The 20738-nt window shown below is 37.7% G+C and overlaps 1 protein-coding gene across 1 annotated transcript; it reads right to left on the bottom strand.

Moving 5' to 3' along the window:
- Positions 1 to 3343: 3343 nt before the first annotated feature.
- LOC5572732 (thioredoxin domain-containing protein) lies at positions 3344 to 20433 on the bottom strand. Its single transcript, XM_001660498.2, has 5 exons — positions 20143 to 20433; positions 4720 to 5044; positions 4493 to 4654; positions 3870 to 3995; positions 3344 to 3787 (listed from the first exon to the last, which is right to left on the bottom strand). Exons 1-5 carry the CDS (start codon positions 20282 to 20284, stop codon positions 3574 to 3576), a joined length of 969 nt encoding a protein of 322 aa, XP_001660548.1. The 5' UTR covers positions 20285 to 20433; the 3' UTR covers positions 3344 to 3573.
- Between the last annotated feature and the right edge of the window lie 305 nt (positions 20434 to 20738).

Below are 20738 nucleotides of genomic sequence, written 5' to 3'. Positions count from 1 at the left end.
CTACTACACAGGCAATTGGATTGGTCTATTCCAGCGTTATGAAATATGTGAACAAGCTCTAATCTGAATTTCGTCTTTCATAAACCCTAAAGCTAAGTATGCTGTTCCGCTCAAGAGAAGTAAAAATTTATACCCAAGAAATGGTCAAGAAATTTCCTACAGAGTGCTCCATTTGAATTGACATTTCTTTTCAACAGCGTACTGCGATCACAGAAAAATGCTTTTCTTGAGCATTTCTTACAAAAAATTTCCCTCGCATCGAGATAGGCGATTACTTTTCTGTTGAAGTGCATACTTCGCTTAAGGGTTTATTCACAAATTTCATAACGCCAAAAATGGCCATTTTCAATACCCACCCACCCCCTCATAACGCATTTTTTAAGAATATTTTCCGCCGTAACATCTTGAAGACACCCACCCACCCCCTTCAGCGTTATGAAATATGTGAATGGGCCCTAACCCGACCAACCAGTTTTCCGATTTCTTTATAGATCTTTGTCCAACGATGGCGATCGCCAACGATTCAAAACGAATCGGTATCGATCGCTATCGAAAATCACTGACTGGTTGACCGGGAAGGGGTTCTTACACGCAAAAATAATGTGCGGTAAAAACTACCATTTTAGGGGGTTAACTTAAGCGCTCGCACCTGCAATTTTCAGCAGACCAGAAATGCGCTTGATTTTACCTTGTCTGTAGTTGAAATCAGATTGTTGTAAATTATTTCTGTCAAATGTACCAGTAATGTGGTGGAAAGTACCGCAAACATAGTAAATTGGTCTGAAATTCCATGGTAGTTTCAAGAATGGGCGTAGTCAGCTGAACAGTAAATTTTACTACAGAATTTTTTCCCGTGTATGTTTATCGATAGTCCATTTGCCTGAATGTACTTTAGCAATTTTTCCCGCTCAAATAACGGCTATATCATGTTTAATCTTTAATTTAAACATTGGGTCCATAAAGGGCCCATTCACAAATTTTATAACGCTAAAGGGGGTGGGTGGGTGTCCTTAAGATGTTACAGCTCATACAAAATTCGAAAAATATTCATACAAAATGTGTTATGAGGGGGTGGGTGGGTGCCAAAAATGACCATTTTTGGCGTTATGAAATTTGTGAATAAACCCAAATGAACCTTGACACTTTTGATCATGTTTGACGTTCGCTCAGTCGCCAAAAACACCACAGGGGTTTTACACTGGGGTTGTTCCTATCCAGGGGGGTGGCATGAGCCAATATTTACCAACATCAATAGGGTCCTAAAATTTTGAATAAAATCTTGTTTTTATTTAACAACCCGAAAGAGCATGTTACTTCAACTACTTTAGCATTTTTTCCCGCTCAAATAACAGCTATATCATATTAAAACTTTAATTTAAAAATTGGGTCCATAAATGAACCTTGACACTTGAGATCATGTTTGACGTTCGCTTAGTCGACAAAAACAGCACAGGGGTTTTAGTTTCAACACTGGGGTTGTTCCTATCTGACATTTCAGAAGGGACACGGAAAACAAAATACACCCAAAATTTGAGTTTGAGCCAAGGAGTGTGACAAAATCTAAAAAAAATGTTTTTTCGACTTAAACCAACGGAAAACATTAGAAAATTGAGTAAACATGTGTTTTTGGCTTAAACTTAAGCGTTTGGCAATAAAATCGGGACAGGGCTTTAGGACCCTATTCAACATGGCGTTTGATTATTGTTTTGATTAATTTGGGAGGGACAAAACATATGTTTTTATGGGTAAAAGACATCAATTATACCTCGATGATGCGTAAAACATTAAACAAAATGATGCACTAATGAAAAGCGTCATCAAATACGACGATTCAATGCTAGACATATCGCAGAATCTAACACTAGCAACGTATGAGCCGTTTACTCGAAAATCAGGAGCAAGGTTAGGCCAAACCGACCAGAAAGTGGATACCAAAACGCGAAGTACCGAAACGATGTGAAGAAGAGCCGAAATGTAAACGAGATGACAGCCGTGTCAGTCCCCTGTTCCTATCTGACATTTCGGAAGGGACACGGAAAACAAAATACCAGGGGGGGTGGCAAGAGCCAATAATTACCAACCCAACATCAATTCAACATGGCGTCCAGTGTTCTTGTTTTGATTATTTTGGGATGGACAAAACAAAGTTTTTATGGGTAGGAAACATCAATGATATCTCGCTGATGCGTAAAACAATAAACAAAATGATGAACAAATGAAAAGCGTATTAAATTACAACGATTTAATGCGATATGTTTGATTGCCAGAATCTAGCACTAGCAGCGTATGAGCCGTATACTCGAAAATCAGGAGCAAGGTTAGGGCAAAACGACCAGAAAGTGGGTACCAAAACGCAAAGTACCAAAACGATGTAAGGAAGATCCGAAATGTATGCAGGATGACAGTCGTGTCAGTCCCCTGCAAAATACACCCAAAATTTGAGTTTGAGCCAAGGGGTGTGACAAAATTTAAAAAAAAAACATACAAAATGGTTTTTGGACTCAAACCAACGAAAAACATTGGAAAATTGAGTTAACATGTGTTATAGGCCTAAACTTAAGCGTTTGGCGCTAAAATTGGGACAGGGCTTTAGGACCCTATTAGCAATGGATTGGGCACCTACAGAACCTCTGTAATTGCTGCGGGAGGTGTTGGATGTAATTTTCGGACCGACGCTTACAGCAGAGCACGACAAGGATTTTGTCATTCATCAGCTAAAAAGCTAAAATAATATTTTATTTCTAAAACTATTCCATCTAAATATAGCCTACTTACAATTTCGGTGCCTTATTAACATTTATCCAAGGGAAGATAATTGCTTCCATTGTGTGTAACAAACACCTCCACACTGGACAAACAATTTCTGTGCCTCTTTGCACAAAGAATACCGATCTGTACAGAATAGTTCGTTAGGTATGTTCAAGGCAAAATTTAAGGTGCGAAACTATTCGTGACCATAGTGTTGCGATTGCGGGAGGTGCTTCTGACATCGACTCTTTCAGCAGAAATTAGGACGAGAATAATTGTATTCAATCAGCTACAAAGCTATATATAACATTTATTATAAAATATATCTATTTACATTAAGTTTCACTCACAAATTCGGTGACAAACTGCAGGAAAGCAATTGATTCCTTTAGCAAGCACCTCCATCTTCGCACAGCAATTCACTTCTAAATATTATCTTTGTTGTATATTTGTTCCTGATGAATGCTAACTGCCAATATGCGTATTGCGATAAATACTGTAATTTAAAATGCGCTATTGTGCGCAACAATAATATTTTACAAAACCCGTTGTCTCCTTTTCTTTCGCTAAATAATGAACAATTTACAACTTAAAATGGTATTTTTCAGGCAACTGTTTGCTTTTTATTTAGTTTTTAAATGTTTTTTGCGCTTGAAGATCTCAGCAGCCGCTTCGAATCATTATAATTTAGAATAATGATGCAAAAGATCAGTAAAAAATGATAATACACATATGTATTACAATGTTAACAAGAGATTCGGATGCTGTCGGTTCTTGTTAACGTCAGGAAGATGTTTTTTTTTTTGTCGTTTCTGATCTCAACTTTTATTTTGCTTTCTTAGCACGAGTTTTCTTGCTCTTAGCGGCTGCCTTGCAACGGGTGAGAACTGCCAATACGATGGCAGCACTGAATCCCACAATCACAAACACGATCAATCCACATATCACGTAGAATATTGTGGGTTGTGCAGTCTTGAGCTGGTTGACGTATTCTGGTAGATTTTTCAAATGGTGTACCGCCTGTTCCACCACTTGGTCGCTGAAAGAGATAAATCATATCAATTATATCATATGTATAAATTATTGTCAATCGTTAGAATCAATACTTAAATGATACTTACAATGGTGATTGCGGAACAGGAACTTTCTCCGGCGAAGCGTTTTTGTACCAGTCTTGTGCAAACGTCACGAATGATTTGACGTCGTATTTTTTGATCTCATAACGGTAGAACTTACCCTGCCGTAAGCTGAAATATCAAGATGCATAAGGTCAATATTTGGAAGTCAATTCTAAGAGACAATGTGTTTAAAGTTGGTATGGGAAAAATTACAACGCGTCACAATTATGTTCAAAACTATCATTTTTTCAGATTTAAACCGGTTTGTAACTCGTGTCAGTAGTTTCAAGAATCCTCGAAAAAAATATATTCAAAATTTCGGATTTGTTGCCGAGGCCAAGAGAAATGTCATATTCGATAAAGCTTAGGCATATTTTCAATTTTTTAAGCATATTTTTCTTTAGTTAAATGTAAAACATACAGCATACGTTTGCGTAAAATTTAACAGTTGATCATCGATAGGTTAAAACAGAAGACTTATATAATACTATAATATTTCTAACAAATCTTTTGGACATTTGGATTCAAATTTTCAAGCGGTTTCGTAGAACCAAATCGACAGAAGCATTGAATATTTAAATTGAACTATTTATATAAGGTAGGATCTGATACCATTTGATACTTACAAGATAAAAGAAGGCACTTCTTTAATGAGAAACCGATCGGCTGTTGCCCTTCCTTTTCCATCTTTTTCGATTCTGGCGACATTCATGCGCGTTTTGAGATCTCCGGCCACGGCTTCCCAAACAGCAGTTAATCTTTGACAGTCAACGCAATTAGATGTGTAACTAAAATATGAATATTGTATTTATAAATGTAGTCAACTGATCTTATCACCTTTGAAGACACCTACAACATGATGAACCAATCTCCCGTTGTGGCGCCACTGGAAGCCTGGGTAAGGTGTTCAAAATTTTCATCGGATAGTTCCTTAACATTTGGATCCTTGTTCTGCACAAGTTTCCCGATCAACGCATCTTCATTGGCTGGACCATCATACAGCAGGGGCACACCATGCCTAAAGAATACCACAGCAGGTTCCTTCGTTGGGCTGTACAAGCGGGCCATTTGACTTCCAGTTGCTTTCACAATTTCCGCTTCAAGGTTATCTTTGATTTCTTGTTTGAGATTTCCAAGAACAACTTCTAACTTGTCGCATGTTTCGCAGTTCTTTTTGGCTGAAAAAAATGTTGTATTTTAATCCACGCAGAGAAATACATTAGATGACCAGATTTTGCCAGCCGCTGTTTCAAAACTTTTTTCCATGTCCCTTCAAACTGTAAACACTTTCCACTTATTAAGAATAATCAAAATAGAAAATTTGTTCATGTATCGTTGACAACGAAAAGTTTTTATTTTCACTTTAATACAAAGATTGAGAGCTCTGTCAAAAATTAGAAGTAATGTTTTTATAACCATGAATATCATACCTTAATGCATTTATAAGGTTTTTAGGTACTACACTATACCAGGCTCGCCCAATCATTTTGAATAGTTGTCCAAATCACAAAAATAATATTGTGGAGAGGCCAATTGATGGCCAAAGATGTTTGAATCAGGTTAGACAATCGTCACCGTCAAATGGAAAAAGTCGGCGAAGAAACTAAAAGAAGCATCGTCATCGTCACTCAACCAACGTCGGATGACGATTTGCCGTCGAGATCCGATCACATACACTGAAATGAATTTTATTGGAGAAACTACTGAATCCATGGTAATATTAAGAACTGCACCAACGATTTTCAACCGACTACATTAATCTGTTAACTCTACCAAAACATAGTCAACATCACTACACAAGAAAATTGCTTCTGTTGATTTAACCAGAGTTGTAGTATTTTTGACTAGAAACATTCTAGATTTGAGAAGTTTATCATCATACTTTTGACCAAACTGTGTGGTACGGTGGGTGTCACGGATTGAATTACAATGCTTTGTAGTGGATGCTACTATGGACATAGTCAAATTTACTGCACTGCTCAGTGATTTTCACCAGATTATAGTAAACTTAACAGATTTTTGTAGTCGGTTGAAAATCGTTGGTGCAGTTCTTAATTCTACCACGGATTCGGTAGATTATACAACAAAATTTGTTTGCGTGTAGTCTCGGCGTCATAACGAACAAATACGATTCCTTCGTTACGGGCGAATCTTCGTTCGGGAGCACTGAGCCGACTTAAAATATGAATCGTGTCTTCGGCAGATTAAGAGATTTTTTTTTGAAAAAATAAAACGAATACAAAACAACAAAATACAACTGGAATCGAACAAACGATCTCTTAATCGTCAACTCTACGCGCTAACCAACAGAGCTATTATAGAATCATGAAGAGAGCGAGTTCATTTGCCAATATAAGCAATTATGTGATGGCATTCGTTGGTTGGTGCGAAGCAAGCGAATATACAGTAAACTAGTAATCCTTTATAAGAGAGATTCACAGAAGCTGACATTTCTGTCAAAGTGTGAGCCAATCAAGCAGCGAGAGCTGTCAAAGTGTGAGCCAAACGAACATGCGTTATGTTTGTTTTGAACTTTTCTTGAAGAGTAATGTAATCCGCTTGAAATTATTTCGGTAAAAGTAATTTTGCATGAAGCTAAAAAATGAAATATTTTTCTTTTTTGAATTTTTGTCAATGAAATTATTAGTTGTTGATTTTTTCGGCTGTTTATTAGTTTGGATATGTAGCTCAAAGATCTATAACGAAACAAAATACACTTTTTAGCCATGAGGAAGTCATGTCCGTGTTACAATATTATTCTCGACGCCGAGCAAAATCAGCACTGCTGGTCTGTTGCCAAATCATTCCATTTTACTTCCGCTTATCTCTCTATAAAGGATCACTACAGTAAACGTCTTCTCCTTGTGTATAAGGGTAGCAAACAGAATGAAGAAAAATATGCTCGTTGACGATTTTGGATTGAAGTCGTGCATTCTTTCGTCGATGACGAGACGACGACCTGCCAGAGTTATTATACTGGATGACGATGTCTTTTTACCCTTCTTATAACCATAAGAAGGGTATAAAGATCGCTTGAAAAACCGACTTGATTCCGACTTGGGCCAAGTCTCATATACCAATCGATAGAGCTCGACGAACTGAGCACATGTCCGTGTATGTGTATGTGTGTGTGTTACAAAAAATGTCACTCAATTATCTCAGCTGTTTGTCAACCGATTTAAACACTTTTAGCTCTAAATGAAAGCTACAACATTCCCATAGAACGCTATTGAATTTCATTGCGATCGGACATTTCGTTACAGAGTTATGATTCAAACAGTATCGTGAAGTACTAGAAAAAGCATATTTTATTACTTTAAACTCTCTGCATTTTGATCAATTTCTCAGCCATTTTTGAACCGATTCGAGTTCTTTTATCGACTAATGGAAGCTCTAACATTCATTCATAACACTTCAAATTTTCATTGAAATCGGATTATTATTTACAGAGATATCAATAGAAGAATTTTGTAAAGTACTGGAAAAAAATAATAAGTTTATTTTAGAATATTCAATTTTTTTACATTTTTAACCATTTTTCAGCTATTTTAATCCGATTTGAGCTCTTTTTCCATCGATTGAAAGCTTTGACATCATTCATAAACATGGTGCAATCGAACGAAAAGTTACAGAGATAAAAATCGATTTTATCCAAAAAAAATCTCTAAAATTCCTCTTTTTATACCAATCGATAGAGCGTGTTTATAGACCCTCTTAAACTATGATAAAAAGCGTATGAAAAGTTATAAAGTTTGATATCCGCCAGGACTTTCTCGCAAACCATTAAACTATTAGAGCAGACAGAACATAGTCACATAATTCTAATGTTTAGTTATACTGGTACAAGGCTCCAAATGAATGATGAATAATAACAGGGTGTCCATTCAAAACCAGTTTTCCAATTCCCGGATTTTTCCCGGATGCCTAAAATTTTTAAACCGGACTACATCGAGATGCTTCGACTTGATATTTTTCCGACCTTTGTTCTTAAGTGCTGATATTTGATTTGACTTTCAAAATATTCGTTTTCAAATTCAAAAGACTTTTTCACCAGTAAAGATTTTTAAACTTTTTGAGAGTAGTGTTTGATCCTTTGCTCGCGTCACTTGCTCCTGCGGGGGCGGGTGATGTGAGCAGGATCAATCGTGTCGCGCGTCGCTCGCGTGGCATGATTTATTAGTGGCGCGGTTCGCGAAGCAGGTTGGTAGTGTTCGATCCTTAGCTCGCGTCAAATAATTTATTATGGTCTAATCGCTTATCAAAGTGAATCCTGTGACCCAACGATCCTCCCCATTAACAAACATCCCTCCCAGTAACCTTTGTGGAGATGCAGAGGTAAACACGGTCTCCATATAGCAAAGGTTACACACTAACATTCCTTCCTCCAATCCCACCTGACTGCAAGGACGTGGCCGGCGCCGTTATTGACCCTGTATAAATAGAGGCACTGAATTATGCACACTGAAGAAGATTATGGCCAATCCCAGCCGAACTTCTAGTTGATTCTTTGTGCATTTTCACTGACTTCGGTCAATCACGGAATAGCAACCATTGATATGTGTAGTCAGTCTAAGCTAAGCTAAGCTAAGCTAAGTAAAGATTTTTAAACTTTTTGATAATATTAGATCATTTGATTTTCTTTGACCATCTTTATGGTCAAATATTGTAAAAAAATAGTAATACCATTGCAGTTACATGTTAGATTAAATATAGTAAAGGATTTGATAGGTATTGAAATCTAATCTAATCATTTTATCAGGGTTTTGTAAATTCTGTAGCTGTTTGCTCTAGCATGTTGAGTAGTACAGAATTACGTAAATCATTTGCCACTTTTTCGTATTGTTTTCATTCCATATGTTCAAATTGATCAAAAAGTCCCTTAAAATTTTAGGATCCAGTGAAAAAAAAGTATTTGGCAAGGCCTCCAAAGCAATCAAAAGTTCAGATTATACTTTATTAGTGAACTCATAAGTTAAAACTTGGTCCGGAATTAGGTTTTTGGAACTTTTTTGCTGAATGAATCGTTTATGATGAACTCGTTTTGAACTTTAGTATCAAATTCAATCAAAGCACTAAGCACACCTATAATGAACATTGGTTCGATATATAAGTACACAGTAAGTTCAAAACTTTGAAGCAACCTGGTAAGGATAAAGTTGAACTGGTTTCAAACTTCGTACAGTAAGTTAAGATTAAGTAATAACCGTACCAGTTTGGAACTTCTTTTGGACTTTTGGAAAAGTAAACAGCGCAGAAGAAAAAAAAACTTTCAAACATCTTTATAGGAGTAGTTTGATGCACTGCACAGTTTCCACTGTATTACATAACACACTAAAATTAATATTCAAATAGATGTAGGAATAAAAGAAAATTCCAGCGCTAAATAGCGAGTGCATCAAACAACTGCATTTTCATCGACAACAAACAAAGTTCCAACAGCTTCCTGGGGAGTTTCAAGTTTGTTGGTAATCCTCATTTAATCTTTAACCACAAACCTAGTCACTGGCATCTATTGCATTATTACGTTCATTTTATTTTGTTATGACTTTTTAATTACTTTTATTGCACAAGAATTGTAGCCCGTAGTTTATGAATTTGGTAAATCAATCGCGATTCAAAACAAACTGAGGAATATCATACGATTCAAGTTTACAAAAAGTTAGTAATAAACTTGTTAATACTTTCAAGTTTATATTGAGTTCTATCTCCATTTCTTGGAGATTTCAAAGTTCCGATAATGTTCTATCTCTAATGTGTAAAAGCACAAATAAACGTAATCAGCATATTGAGTGAAAACATAATCATAAAGATTTGCTCAACGCATTGATGAAGCAGTGGTATGTACTCAAGATACAAAGAGGAGTGTCCGTGTTCGAGACTGGTGTAATGTTCTTCAAAAATTTAACTAGAAATAAAATAGTGACGGGTGTTTTTTTTTCAGAAAATCCAGCAGTAATAATAAATTACAATAATAGGAGGAATAATGCAACAGCTGCTTTTTAATTTTTAGGTATGTAATATTTTTAAGTTTGTTATTGAGTTTTATAGCATTTTATCAAGCGACAGAAAAGAACTTGTTGTGAACTCAAGTTCGATTAGTAATTTAAAAAGTAAGCATTCTATTTATTTACTTATGATCAGCTGATTAAGCCTAATTGCGCTGTTTTATCCGAAATATTGGCTGCTTCTAGTATTTATTTTCAGTCGGTCGCACTAACTACGAAAATTCAAGGAGAATATCTAAATGTGTCAACAGCACAGTCAATAGACACCAACAGTCAATGGCACACCAAAATATAAAATTTTAATGGGCAATCCATTCACCTCACGCCTTACAAATTATGCGTTAGACATAGCCCATAATACTAAAAAAAAATTAATCTCATTATATCCAAGGATAGATGTTTTTAGCAGAATCTATATCTCGCCAAAAGAACATTACAACATAGGTTTGTTCATTGCAGAAAACTAATTTACTTTTCGTAACATGTTTCCATGCTGTAGGAAAAAGAATAACTAACTTCATAAACAACAAATATTATTTAATTTGGAGAAGTCAATAGCGAAATAGAGGTTCGATGAAGAGAATCCGCTCATGTCAGTTAAACTCTTACGAAGGAACAGTGTCGATTTGATTGTTCCTGTATGAAGCTCACTAAAAAAATTGACAAGTTGGCATAAATCCATAACAGCATCTTCCTAGCAATCCATCTGCTCTAGAATAATTTACCAAGTCTTAACCAAGAATAAGCATGTCCAATAATCCGCCGAACAGAAACTCCTAATAAATTGGCCCAGACTTTTAGTAGTAAAACCACTCCATAAAAATCTTTTTAGATCAGCTTTCCACTAAGCGCTTTTATATATTTTCTAAATATCAAATCTATCAAGTATCTCACCTAGAAGCTTGTCGGGAATCACTATGTGTCCTTCTACACATTTTTCAAGGATCTCAATGATGTTTCACAAGATCACCTTTGAATTGGCTCAATATCTTGACGCCAGAAATCTTTGAAACATCTCAAAAGAAATCGGTATACATTTACAAAAAAAAAATGCCAAAAATCTCTTCAAGAAACCAACGATTTTCGTTAATTAGGATTACTAGAAACCATTTACTATCCCTCTAGCATCGCACCAAAAGTTAATCATAATGCGAAGTTTGTGTTGTCAGTCGTGTATCTTGTGGCATTTTTTCAGTTTTGTCTACAGTACCTACTTAAAATTGAAAACAATTGGTTCACTTATATTCGGAATACATATTTTTCCCGGTGTGTTCTACAATTTCCCGGGTATTTCCCGTATTTTTCCCGGCCAAATGAAATTCCCGTGTTTTTCCCGCTTTTCCCGGATTTCCCGGATGGATGGACACCCTGTAATAATTATCTCAAACCTGTATGGAAATGTAAGAAGGGTTCAGTCTCACCATCGGTGGATTAAGTCAGGTTTTTATTTCGTCATCGCACTGTGACGAATCTGACGATTGCCTGCCCTGGTTTGAATACAGTATTTTTTTTATTTCTTTTTTTTGATAAAACCAAATAATGACAACTTTGGCAAAGAAAGCTCTTAGTTAGTAAATGTGGAAGTGCTCATTGGACACAAAATGACCAGATTTCTATAGTGCGGGCTTCCAATACCTAATAAATAAGGTGCTTTCGGGCTAGGCATTGGATATTATGGATCCGGCAGAAATAAGGACATTTATTTTCTCAATCTCAAAGCGTCGCGACTAATATTTGTATATTGTGCTATGTTCATAAACATCGTAAGAATGCAGCACCACGCTAAAAACTGATTTCAATAAGCGGCGAATTCAGGCGCGCCGCGATCCGGTTTGGTGGCGGCGTGACAATATAAATAGAAAGCGTTGTGTTTGGATGGGCATCTAATTCTTCCGAAAGAGGTGCGCTCTGCGAAAGAGGACCACGTGAGCTGAAATCGAATTCAGGTTAACTTCTGCGTCCATGAGTCCACTCGTGGCGTAGGGGTAACGTGCCCTATCTAGACAACAGGTAATCGTGAGTTCAATTCTCATCGAGAAGACGTGTATTTTTTTTCGCAAACTTCAAATCAATTTGTCCATTTAATCCAATTACAAAGTATATGTAATATTTAGTTTTTCGGAAGTTGTTAATCTAAAGTAGTAATAATTAGCCTTGGACTGTTTAAACATTAAGATGTAAAGTACACAAACAATTTTTTGAAATCGTTGTGATATTCACGCTAAGCCCGCTCCACGCAGCGCATGTGTTCAGACTACACACTACACAGAATGAGGCAACCAGTGCAGAACTGGTCGAATGAGTGAAAATTTTGTGTAAGTCGCACTCATGCTGTGTTACCGATGTGTTGGCCAATGGCTGTGCGCGAATTTATGGAAACGGAACTGTCAGTTATCTCCCGTGTGGCAGCAAACAGTTGGCGATTTGTAGGATGAGGAGTTTTTCGAGATTTTTTCTGGCGAAAAGCCGGAAATTGGTCGCAAATGCGAAAGTGTTGTTTTTCCCATTTGCTTCCGCTTCGGCTATTCACATGAAAAAATCTCTGACAAACTTTAAAATTGAATGTTTTTTCATGGTTTCAGAAACCAAATAAAAATGGAAGTGAATTCCGCATTTCGAGTGTTCCTCCTCTGTGCGCATTTCACTCATTCTGTTTTGTTTACCACCGTTTGCACAAATCTGTGTACTGCCTCCTTTGGGGCGGTCCATTAATTACGTAAGACAATTTTCGGGGTTTTTCAACCCCCCTTCCCCCATGGTAAGATTTTTTGTATGAAAATTAAAAATAAATTGTATGGCGCGTAAGAAATCTCAGGCTCCCCCTTCCCCCATAAACCCTTACGTAATTAATGGATAGCCCCTTTGCACAGAAAATGTGCTGCATGAGAAGAGGCCGATTTTGTGCGTTCGACACTCATTTTTGAGCGAGGCAAGTTTAGCGTTTTTAAAAACCTTCCGAAAACAAGCCGCACCCTAATGGGTGGTTTTGGACATATCGTGCTAAATTGATTTGAGTGTGTAACATTATCGAGCTTCTCAGTGGAGTAATTTATGGTTGTCCCCAAACATGGAGGATCATTGATTGAAGTTTTTTATCAAAATATTTATACTACAGAAAGAAAGCAAACATTGCCGAAAATAGGAAAAACATTATTTAGGAATCGTTGACGTTTACACGCGAGACAAGTGAAGCTATCCGCAGTGACCAAGAAAAATACTAAATTGGACCAGAAAAACACCCAAATATTTGGTGTATTACAGTGAAAACAGAAGAGCAAAGATTAATACATAAGTGTTATTAATAGTGATAGTTTAAAAGAAAAGAAACAGAAGAATAAACCATAAATTAAGAGAAGAAAAAAATAGTGACATAACCTAGAAATAAGTGAAGAAAAACAACAGTTAGAAGTTAGGGAAGATGGATCGAGCGAAAACCCAAATAGTGACGAGAAACAGGTATAGCAAGGTGCAAGCCGGAGCAACAGGAGCCAAGGAAAAAGCAACACCACTGAGCCAAGGAGATGTCAACCAGATGGCAAGGAGAACCAGCAACAAATCGACCACACCACCACCCCAGGAATCGCCGGAAATGACGACAATTTTCGTGGAACCGGCAAACGTTGAACAAACGATATTCAAGCACCCAGCGGAGATCGCCAGAATATTGTCGAACAGTGGAATATCCGGATACAAAGATATCCGGAGCGTAGGAAGAATCCGCTTCCGAATATCATTCGATTCGACGGGAGAGGCGAACAAAGTCAACGACAAAAGGCTCCACGGAACAGGACTGAAAAAATACAACCCCATCATAAGGAACGAAATAATTGGCCTGATCAAAGGAGTTCCACGTAACTTCAGCGAAAAGGAGATGAAAGGACAATCTGGAATCCAACCAAGAAGTCACACTAATCGAACGAGTCAAACGGAAGGGAAGAGGAGAGGAGCTAAGAATCACGGAACAGGTCAAGGTAACCTTCAAAGGGAAGGAGCACCCGGATTCGGTTTTCATCTACGGGGTACCGTTCAAGGTGGAAATATACATCTTTCCGATTAAGCAGTGTACAAATTGCTGGATGTACACTCACAAGACGACCGATTGCAAAAAAAGAAAAAAATGCGGAAAATGTGGAAGCGAACATGAAGACCCAAATTGCGACGACAGACCAAAATGCACTAACTGCAGGGGACAACACACCGCGAATGCCAGGGAATGCCCAGAAAGGATGCGACAACGGAAAATCAAGGAGGCGATGCAAAAAGAACGAATTTCGATGACGGAAGCCACGGAAAAGTTCCCGAAAGAAAACAACAGGTTGCGCTGCTAGCCAGGATGGACGAATTCCCTGAGCTGAATGAGGAGGAGGAGGACAGCGAGGAAGAAACGGGTACGCAAACAGTGAACCATGCAAAAAGACATAGAAACGAAAAGCAAAGAAGACAGAAAGGAAGAAATCCGGAAACTGGACCGGTCCGACACGAGAATCGAAATAGAGCGGAAATGGGAGTACCAGCATACCAGGAGAAAAAAGAATAGAACAACGAAGCAGAAATCATCAAGCTGAAGAGAAGAGTGGACCGAATGGAGTGGAATTGGAAAACGATGGGAAAAATAATCAGGTTGCAGAAGGCAGTGGATGCAGAACTACGAGTGTCGAGGGACCATCTGTCGCTCGAAGGATTAGTGATAAAAATAAGCACAGTGTTGAAGGAGATAGTTAGCGAAATAGGAGAAAACATAGAAAACGAAGACATCAGCCCAGAAGAATCAGAAGAGATCGACAATGAATAATAGAATAAAAGTATTACAATCGAACATTCAGTCAGTGAGATTAACAGAAAAACGCGAAGAGCTAACATTTCTCCTAAATCAAACACAGATAGAATTAGCATGCTTACAAGAAATATGGTTGAAGCCAGAAGAAACATTTAACATTAAGGGATACAATTTCGTTAGTAAACGTAGAACAGAAGGATATGGCGGTGTAGGACTCCTGCTAAGGGATGATATAGAATACGAAGAGCTAAATATTAATTCACTCCTCCCCTGGAAGTAGTAGGAGTTAGAGTAACCAACATGCAATTCCCATTCCTAGTTTTTTCTGTATATGCACCACCAAACGCTCAAATTTCAAAAGAACTAGAAAAGAAAATTGTAGAATTTTTGGAAATGGTTGATAGGAGACATGAAGAAGCGATTACAGCGGGTGACTTTAACTCCCACCATCCAATTTGGGATGATACTAAACAGGCTTGTGCTAAGGGAAAAGCTATGGCGACGGCACTGGAATCCGCACGATTAATAGTATTGAACGACGGGACGATGACAACAATACCACGAGTCAATGCTACAGCGTCGGCGATCGACATCACAATTGCATCCAAAAAAATCGCAGAAAAGTCAGTGTGGGAAGTAAAAGAGCACACATTCGGTGGATCACACATGACAATAATTACAGAAATTCAGATTAGTATGCCTATAGCAGAAGTAACAATCAAAAAGGTTAACATAGACAGGGCAATAGCAGAGCTTAACAAAATACAACCACAATACATATACGATGTTGAAGAAATGCAGATTATTTTTGAAGAAGCGATAGAAAAGTCAAGCTACGTAGTAAGGAACAAGAAAGCCAACTACTTGAAACGATGGTGGAACCAGGAAATACAGGAGGCATATAACAACAAGAGAGAATGTTTGAAAGCCCATAACAAGCAAAAAAGCCTGCAAAGCCAAATGTTATTCCAGAAAGCTCAAGCAAAACTGAAAAGGTTAATTCGATCTGCCAAACGAAAAGATATACACGAGCTCAGAGCGAAAATCGATAAAGACTGCTCAACTCTGGAATATCATCAGAGGAGCGAACGCTGCACTTACAGGAAAGAAGCAATTGGCACAACACGTGGTGCAACAGGAGACAGCCGAGAAATTCTTGGAGATAACGTACGCGAACCCTCAACTGGACAGGATGAGTCCAAGATGGCAATCCTTATCGGAACACCCAAAGTATGATTCAGCGATTTCAACAGAAGAGTTCGATAAATCAATTCTCAAAAAGAAAGACCACTCTGCACCAGGATTAGATAACATATCCTATCGAATGCTGAAAAATCTGAAAAGGGAAATACTTCTGGAGATCTACGAAAAACTAAACACCGTATGGAGGAACAAAAGGATACCGGAAAAATGGAGAGAAGTAAAGCTAATCCTAATTCAGAAAGCAAACTATATTGCAAACTCAATAGAAGCAAAAAGAGGTATAGCATTGCTAAATGTATTCCTAAAAAGCATAAACAGCGCTGTGAAGGACAGGATAAGCGAATATGCAGAAGCAACAAAGCTACTACCGCAGCTATCATTTGGGTTCAGAAAAAACCACTCAGCTATCGGCTGTGTAAACTACATGGTCAACACTATCCTACAAGCAAAACTGGAAAGGAAGGGATGCATTGTAGTATTCATGGACATCAGCAAGGCCTTCGACAGAGTTGACACAGGAATACTAGTACAGATGCTAGTAAACAACCAATTCCCAGAAGGCATAGTGCGTTGGGTTCACGAGTACCTAAGAAAAAGAGAAATGGTTATCAATACAACGGAAGGACAGAAACGGAAAATTACGAACCAAGGATTACCACAAGGATGTCCACTATCGCCGGTGTTATTCAATCTATACACGAAGGATATCCATAAACTAAACGACGATGGAATAATACTACCCCAATTCGCAGATGATTTTGCTGCAATCATAACAGGAGACGAAAATGAAGTGACATCCAAAGCAAACAACTTCATAAGGAATATGAACAACGAACTGAAAAAGCTAAATATCAACTTAAACGCAAGAAAATGCGCCGCAATAAACTTTGGTAAAACACCGGATGAGAAAATTAAACTAAAACTAGGAAACGACGACATCGAAATCGTAAACATCCACAAATATTTAGGGTACGTAGTCGACAAATCATTGAGGCACAGAAGACACATTGAATACGTGAAGGAAAAAGCGGAAAAAAGCCTGAACGTAGTTAAAATGATCTCAAGCAAGATGAGCCCGGCTAACCCAGAAACGATCCTAAGAATCGGAGACGCCCTGATCAGATCAAAACTCGAGTATGGTGCTTCCATATACGGAAAGGCGGCAAAAACCAACTTAAGTAAACTGGAAACTACGCTAAACGCATACGTCAGATCAGCGATGAGATATCTCAAATCCACCCCCGTGAACACCATGCTGGCGGAGAGCGGGAGAATGCCGATGACAATCAGGGCGGAATGGCTGACTCTAAGGGAAGCAATACGAATGAAATACCACGAAGACCCCAATAAACACTTCACGACAAATAGCAGCTACTTAACCGATGTGACCAATCTGCACAATGACGTACTACATCAGACGGGAAGCAGAGGACCAGACAGCCAAAGGGAAATTAGTAAGATACTGAGAAGGCAAGACATCAGCACACAGGTGGGACAACTGAAAGAGTAGAAGGAAAATATAAACAGGAACATACTGCGAGCACAGGTACTAGAAAGGCTGGAAACAAAATACAAAGATCACTACAAGATATACACGGATGCCTCAAAAACAACTGCGGGTACGGCAATAGCATTCGTGGACGTCCAAAAGGGTATTCAAGTTGCTAGGAAAATCAACGAAAATTATTCCATAATGAATGCGGAACTGCTAGCCATCAGAGAAGCAATACGTTACATACAGGAGCACGGTGTACTAAAATTAAGAAGGTGATATACTCCGAAAACTGACAGCTACTTGACGACGTCATTCCTATCTACCTCGAACAAATTTGCGAAAAAAATGATCTAGTGGCCTGGAAGGTATATGGTACGATAGGAGTGACGTCACATGTTTACAGTGAAACTTGATATTTACATCAGTAAAGAGCCTGCCTTGTTAATTTTTATGCCGTGATACAGGAGGAACAATTAAATCTAGTAGTCGTGTTGACGGACTCGAGGAGTGCTTGTGAAGCAATACTCAACACCGAAAATGCGAACGATAACTTTTTGGTCTACGACATCAACCAAATGAGAAACCAGCTGAGGCATCGGAAAATGAAAATCCAATGGATCCCCAGCCACATTGACATAGAAGGGAACGAACTAGCAGACAGAGCAGCAGTATCGGCAACGACAAGCACTCAGGACATGTTTACAGGCCTAACTCTGGGAGACACACTTAGGTTGGCCAAGAAAGAAATATGGAGTAAATGGTTACGAAATTATCAAGAATCATGCAACGAAAAAGGGAAATACAGATATCAAATACACAACGAACCAGAAAACAATATATGGAGTAGTACGATGAATCTGAACACCCACGAGAAGATAACACTATCGAGAATTCGAAGTGGACATTGCCTAACAAAAGAACGGAAATATACGTGGAAATGGGAGAACACAGAAAACTGCGACACCTGCGGGATCAAAGAAGACATCGAACACATACTGTATCACTGTTCGAAGTATAACACGATAAGAGCCAAAAACGCGATACTCACCAACCAAAAACCACTTAATGAAATCTCGCGAAACATTACTAAAGGATCTATGTACAAATGAGAGATTCTCTCCTCTCTCGCTCTCTTTCGATTATAACAGTGGAATACTAAAGCTTTTGAAAAGTTTTTCACTACAGATCGAAAGGCAGATTCCATGACTAGCGTTTCATACAAAAAACGCAACAGAAGAGGTTAATGTGACTCAGTTATTGATCAAAGAGAAAGTAAACAAAGAGAGCCTCTCATTCGTACATAGGTCCTTTAGTAATGTTTCGCGAGAAATACTGAAGGAAGCAAAAGAACACGAATACAAATCAATTACGAGATTCCTACACTGAGGAAACGGAACGTATGAGGTACATAAGAATTTCTTATGGAATAACGACATAAGAAGTATTTTGTTCTTCATTCGAGATTCTTATAACATTCCACAACAGACTTATGAAATAACACTCATTACTAGAAATCCTTTATAAGAGAGATTTGCGGAAGCTGACATTTCTGTCAAAGTGTGAGCCAATCGAGCAGCGAGAGCTGTCAAAGTGTGAGCCAAACGAACATGCGTTATGTTTGTTTTGAACTTTTCTTGAGCAGTAATGTAATCCGCTTAAAATTATTTCGGTAAAAGTAATTTTGCATGAAGCAAAAAAATGAAATGCTTTACTTTTTTGAATTTTTGTCAATGCGATTTGTAGTTTTTGATGTTTTCGGTTGTTTATTAGTTTTGATATGTAGCTCAAAGATCTAAAACGAAACAAAATACACTTTATAGCAATGAGGAAGTCATGTCCGTATTACAATATTATTCTCGACGCCGAGCAAAATCAGCACTGCTGGTCTGTTGCCAAATCATTCCATTTTACTTCCGCTTATCTCTCTATAAAGGATCACTACTCATTACATAGACAGATATAATTCCATAAGAAACTCTTTTTGGATATCAAACGCATTGATCATTGGCATTCATAAGACAATCTAATGGTGTACGATTTTCTTAACAATTTCATACGAAAATCTTATGGATTACGTGGAGAGATGCTAATAACAAAATATTCACGATTGAGATTCATAAGCGCACGTATGACAATGATTAGTAACACTCGTGAAAAACTGTCGACTTCCTATCAAAAACCACGTAAGAATTTCATACGAAATTCTTTTGGAATAAAGACATAAGAAGCATCTAATGAGACTCATAAGAAAAACTTGTGAACTTCCATCGATCATTGCGTTCATAATACAAATAGGTATAATATCGTAAGCTACTCTTATGAAGGATCATAGATATCAATTATGGAATTCTTTAGGACCATTATGTATTTAGAGAATCGCTCTTTGAATTTAGGAAAATAAAGATATTCATAAGATCTCTAATGATAACGACAAGAATTTCTTGTGAATATCGGACGTTTTGTGTTTCATAAGAATCTTATGAAAGAGAGAAAACCAGTCAATAAATCAATTCACAAGCGTTCTCTTATGAAATTCGTACGCAATTTCTGGCTCAGTGTAACGGAAGGAAAAATCAACAAGCAACACCACATCGAGCAACATCTAGCATCACCGAGAAAAAAGCGACAAGACGACGGCGAGATGGATCTACATAGGTCCGAGCCGTGTCCAAATCGGACGACACAGCAAATAAAAAAAAAATATTTATACTATAAAAATATATACTCTTCAGTAAACCCGATAAATTATATTTTATGAACCAATCCATTAATATTTACTAGAAAATGCATACTTACAAAACAACACCACAAAATTGGAATGGCTGTGAAACAATTTGACGAGATCATCATCGGTGACGGTTTTGATGCCGGCTCCGGTTTCAGCAGTGGCAAACACCGACGCCACTACAATCAAACCCACATAAATTAACGGCCTCATCGCACTTTGGACGGATTGTAGAACAATTTACACTAGATTTGCTAACTTTTCATAGGATTATCAATAAATTTACTGGAATTTTTGGAGGAAATCCTACAGGTGGCTTCCACCATTTAGCGAAACGAAAATAAAGAAGCAGAAAAAGAAAGACGATGACACCAGTGTTGCCACATTTTTATCTGTACCGAAGGCTTAAAAATCTTTTTTATCTGTGCCAAAAATTCTAAAAATCTGTACCCAAAATCTGTACCACACCCAACATAAAATTTTGAAGGAAACCTGAGAGAGAGGAGACAGCTCACTGACAACTGGCTTGTTTTCTTGGCTTCTTTGATTTCTTCTTCTCATGTTTGGGCTATGCACAATGGTTCGGAGAGTACAAACTGGGTCAAAACCATTTTCACATTCCATTTGATATCAAAAAGATCATAAAATTTAAAATTTGCAATAGCAA

Source organism: Aedes aegypti, chromosome 1 (assembly GCF_002204515.2).
Source record: "Aedes aegypti strain LVP_AGWG chromosome 1, AaegL5.0 Primary Assembly, whole genome shotgun sequence".
In the NCBI taxonomy this organism is placed as follows: Eukaryota; Metazoa; Arthropoda; class Insecta; order Diptera; family Culicidae; genus Aedes; species Aedes aegypti.
Note: the sequence above shows the minus strand (reverse complement) of the source record. Positions and strands in the feature narration are given on the sequence as shown.

Bases quoted from the DNA above. Each gene is read 5' to 3' on its own strand.
- LOC5572732 (XM_001660498.2), bottom strand. From the start codon at position 20,284: ATGAGGCCGTTAATTTATGTGGGTTTGATTGTAGTGGCGTCGGTGTTT. The intron at 4,655-4,719 runs GTAGGTGTCTTC...TTCATATTTTAG, and splicing joins GGAGATTGGTTCATCATGTT to TTACACATCTAATTGCGTTG. The intron at 3,996-4,492 runs GTAAGTATCAAA...TTGATATTTCAG, and splicing joins GAAGTGCCTTCTTTTATCTT to CTTACGGCAGGGTAAGTTCT.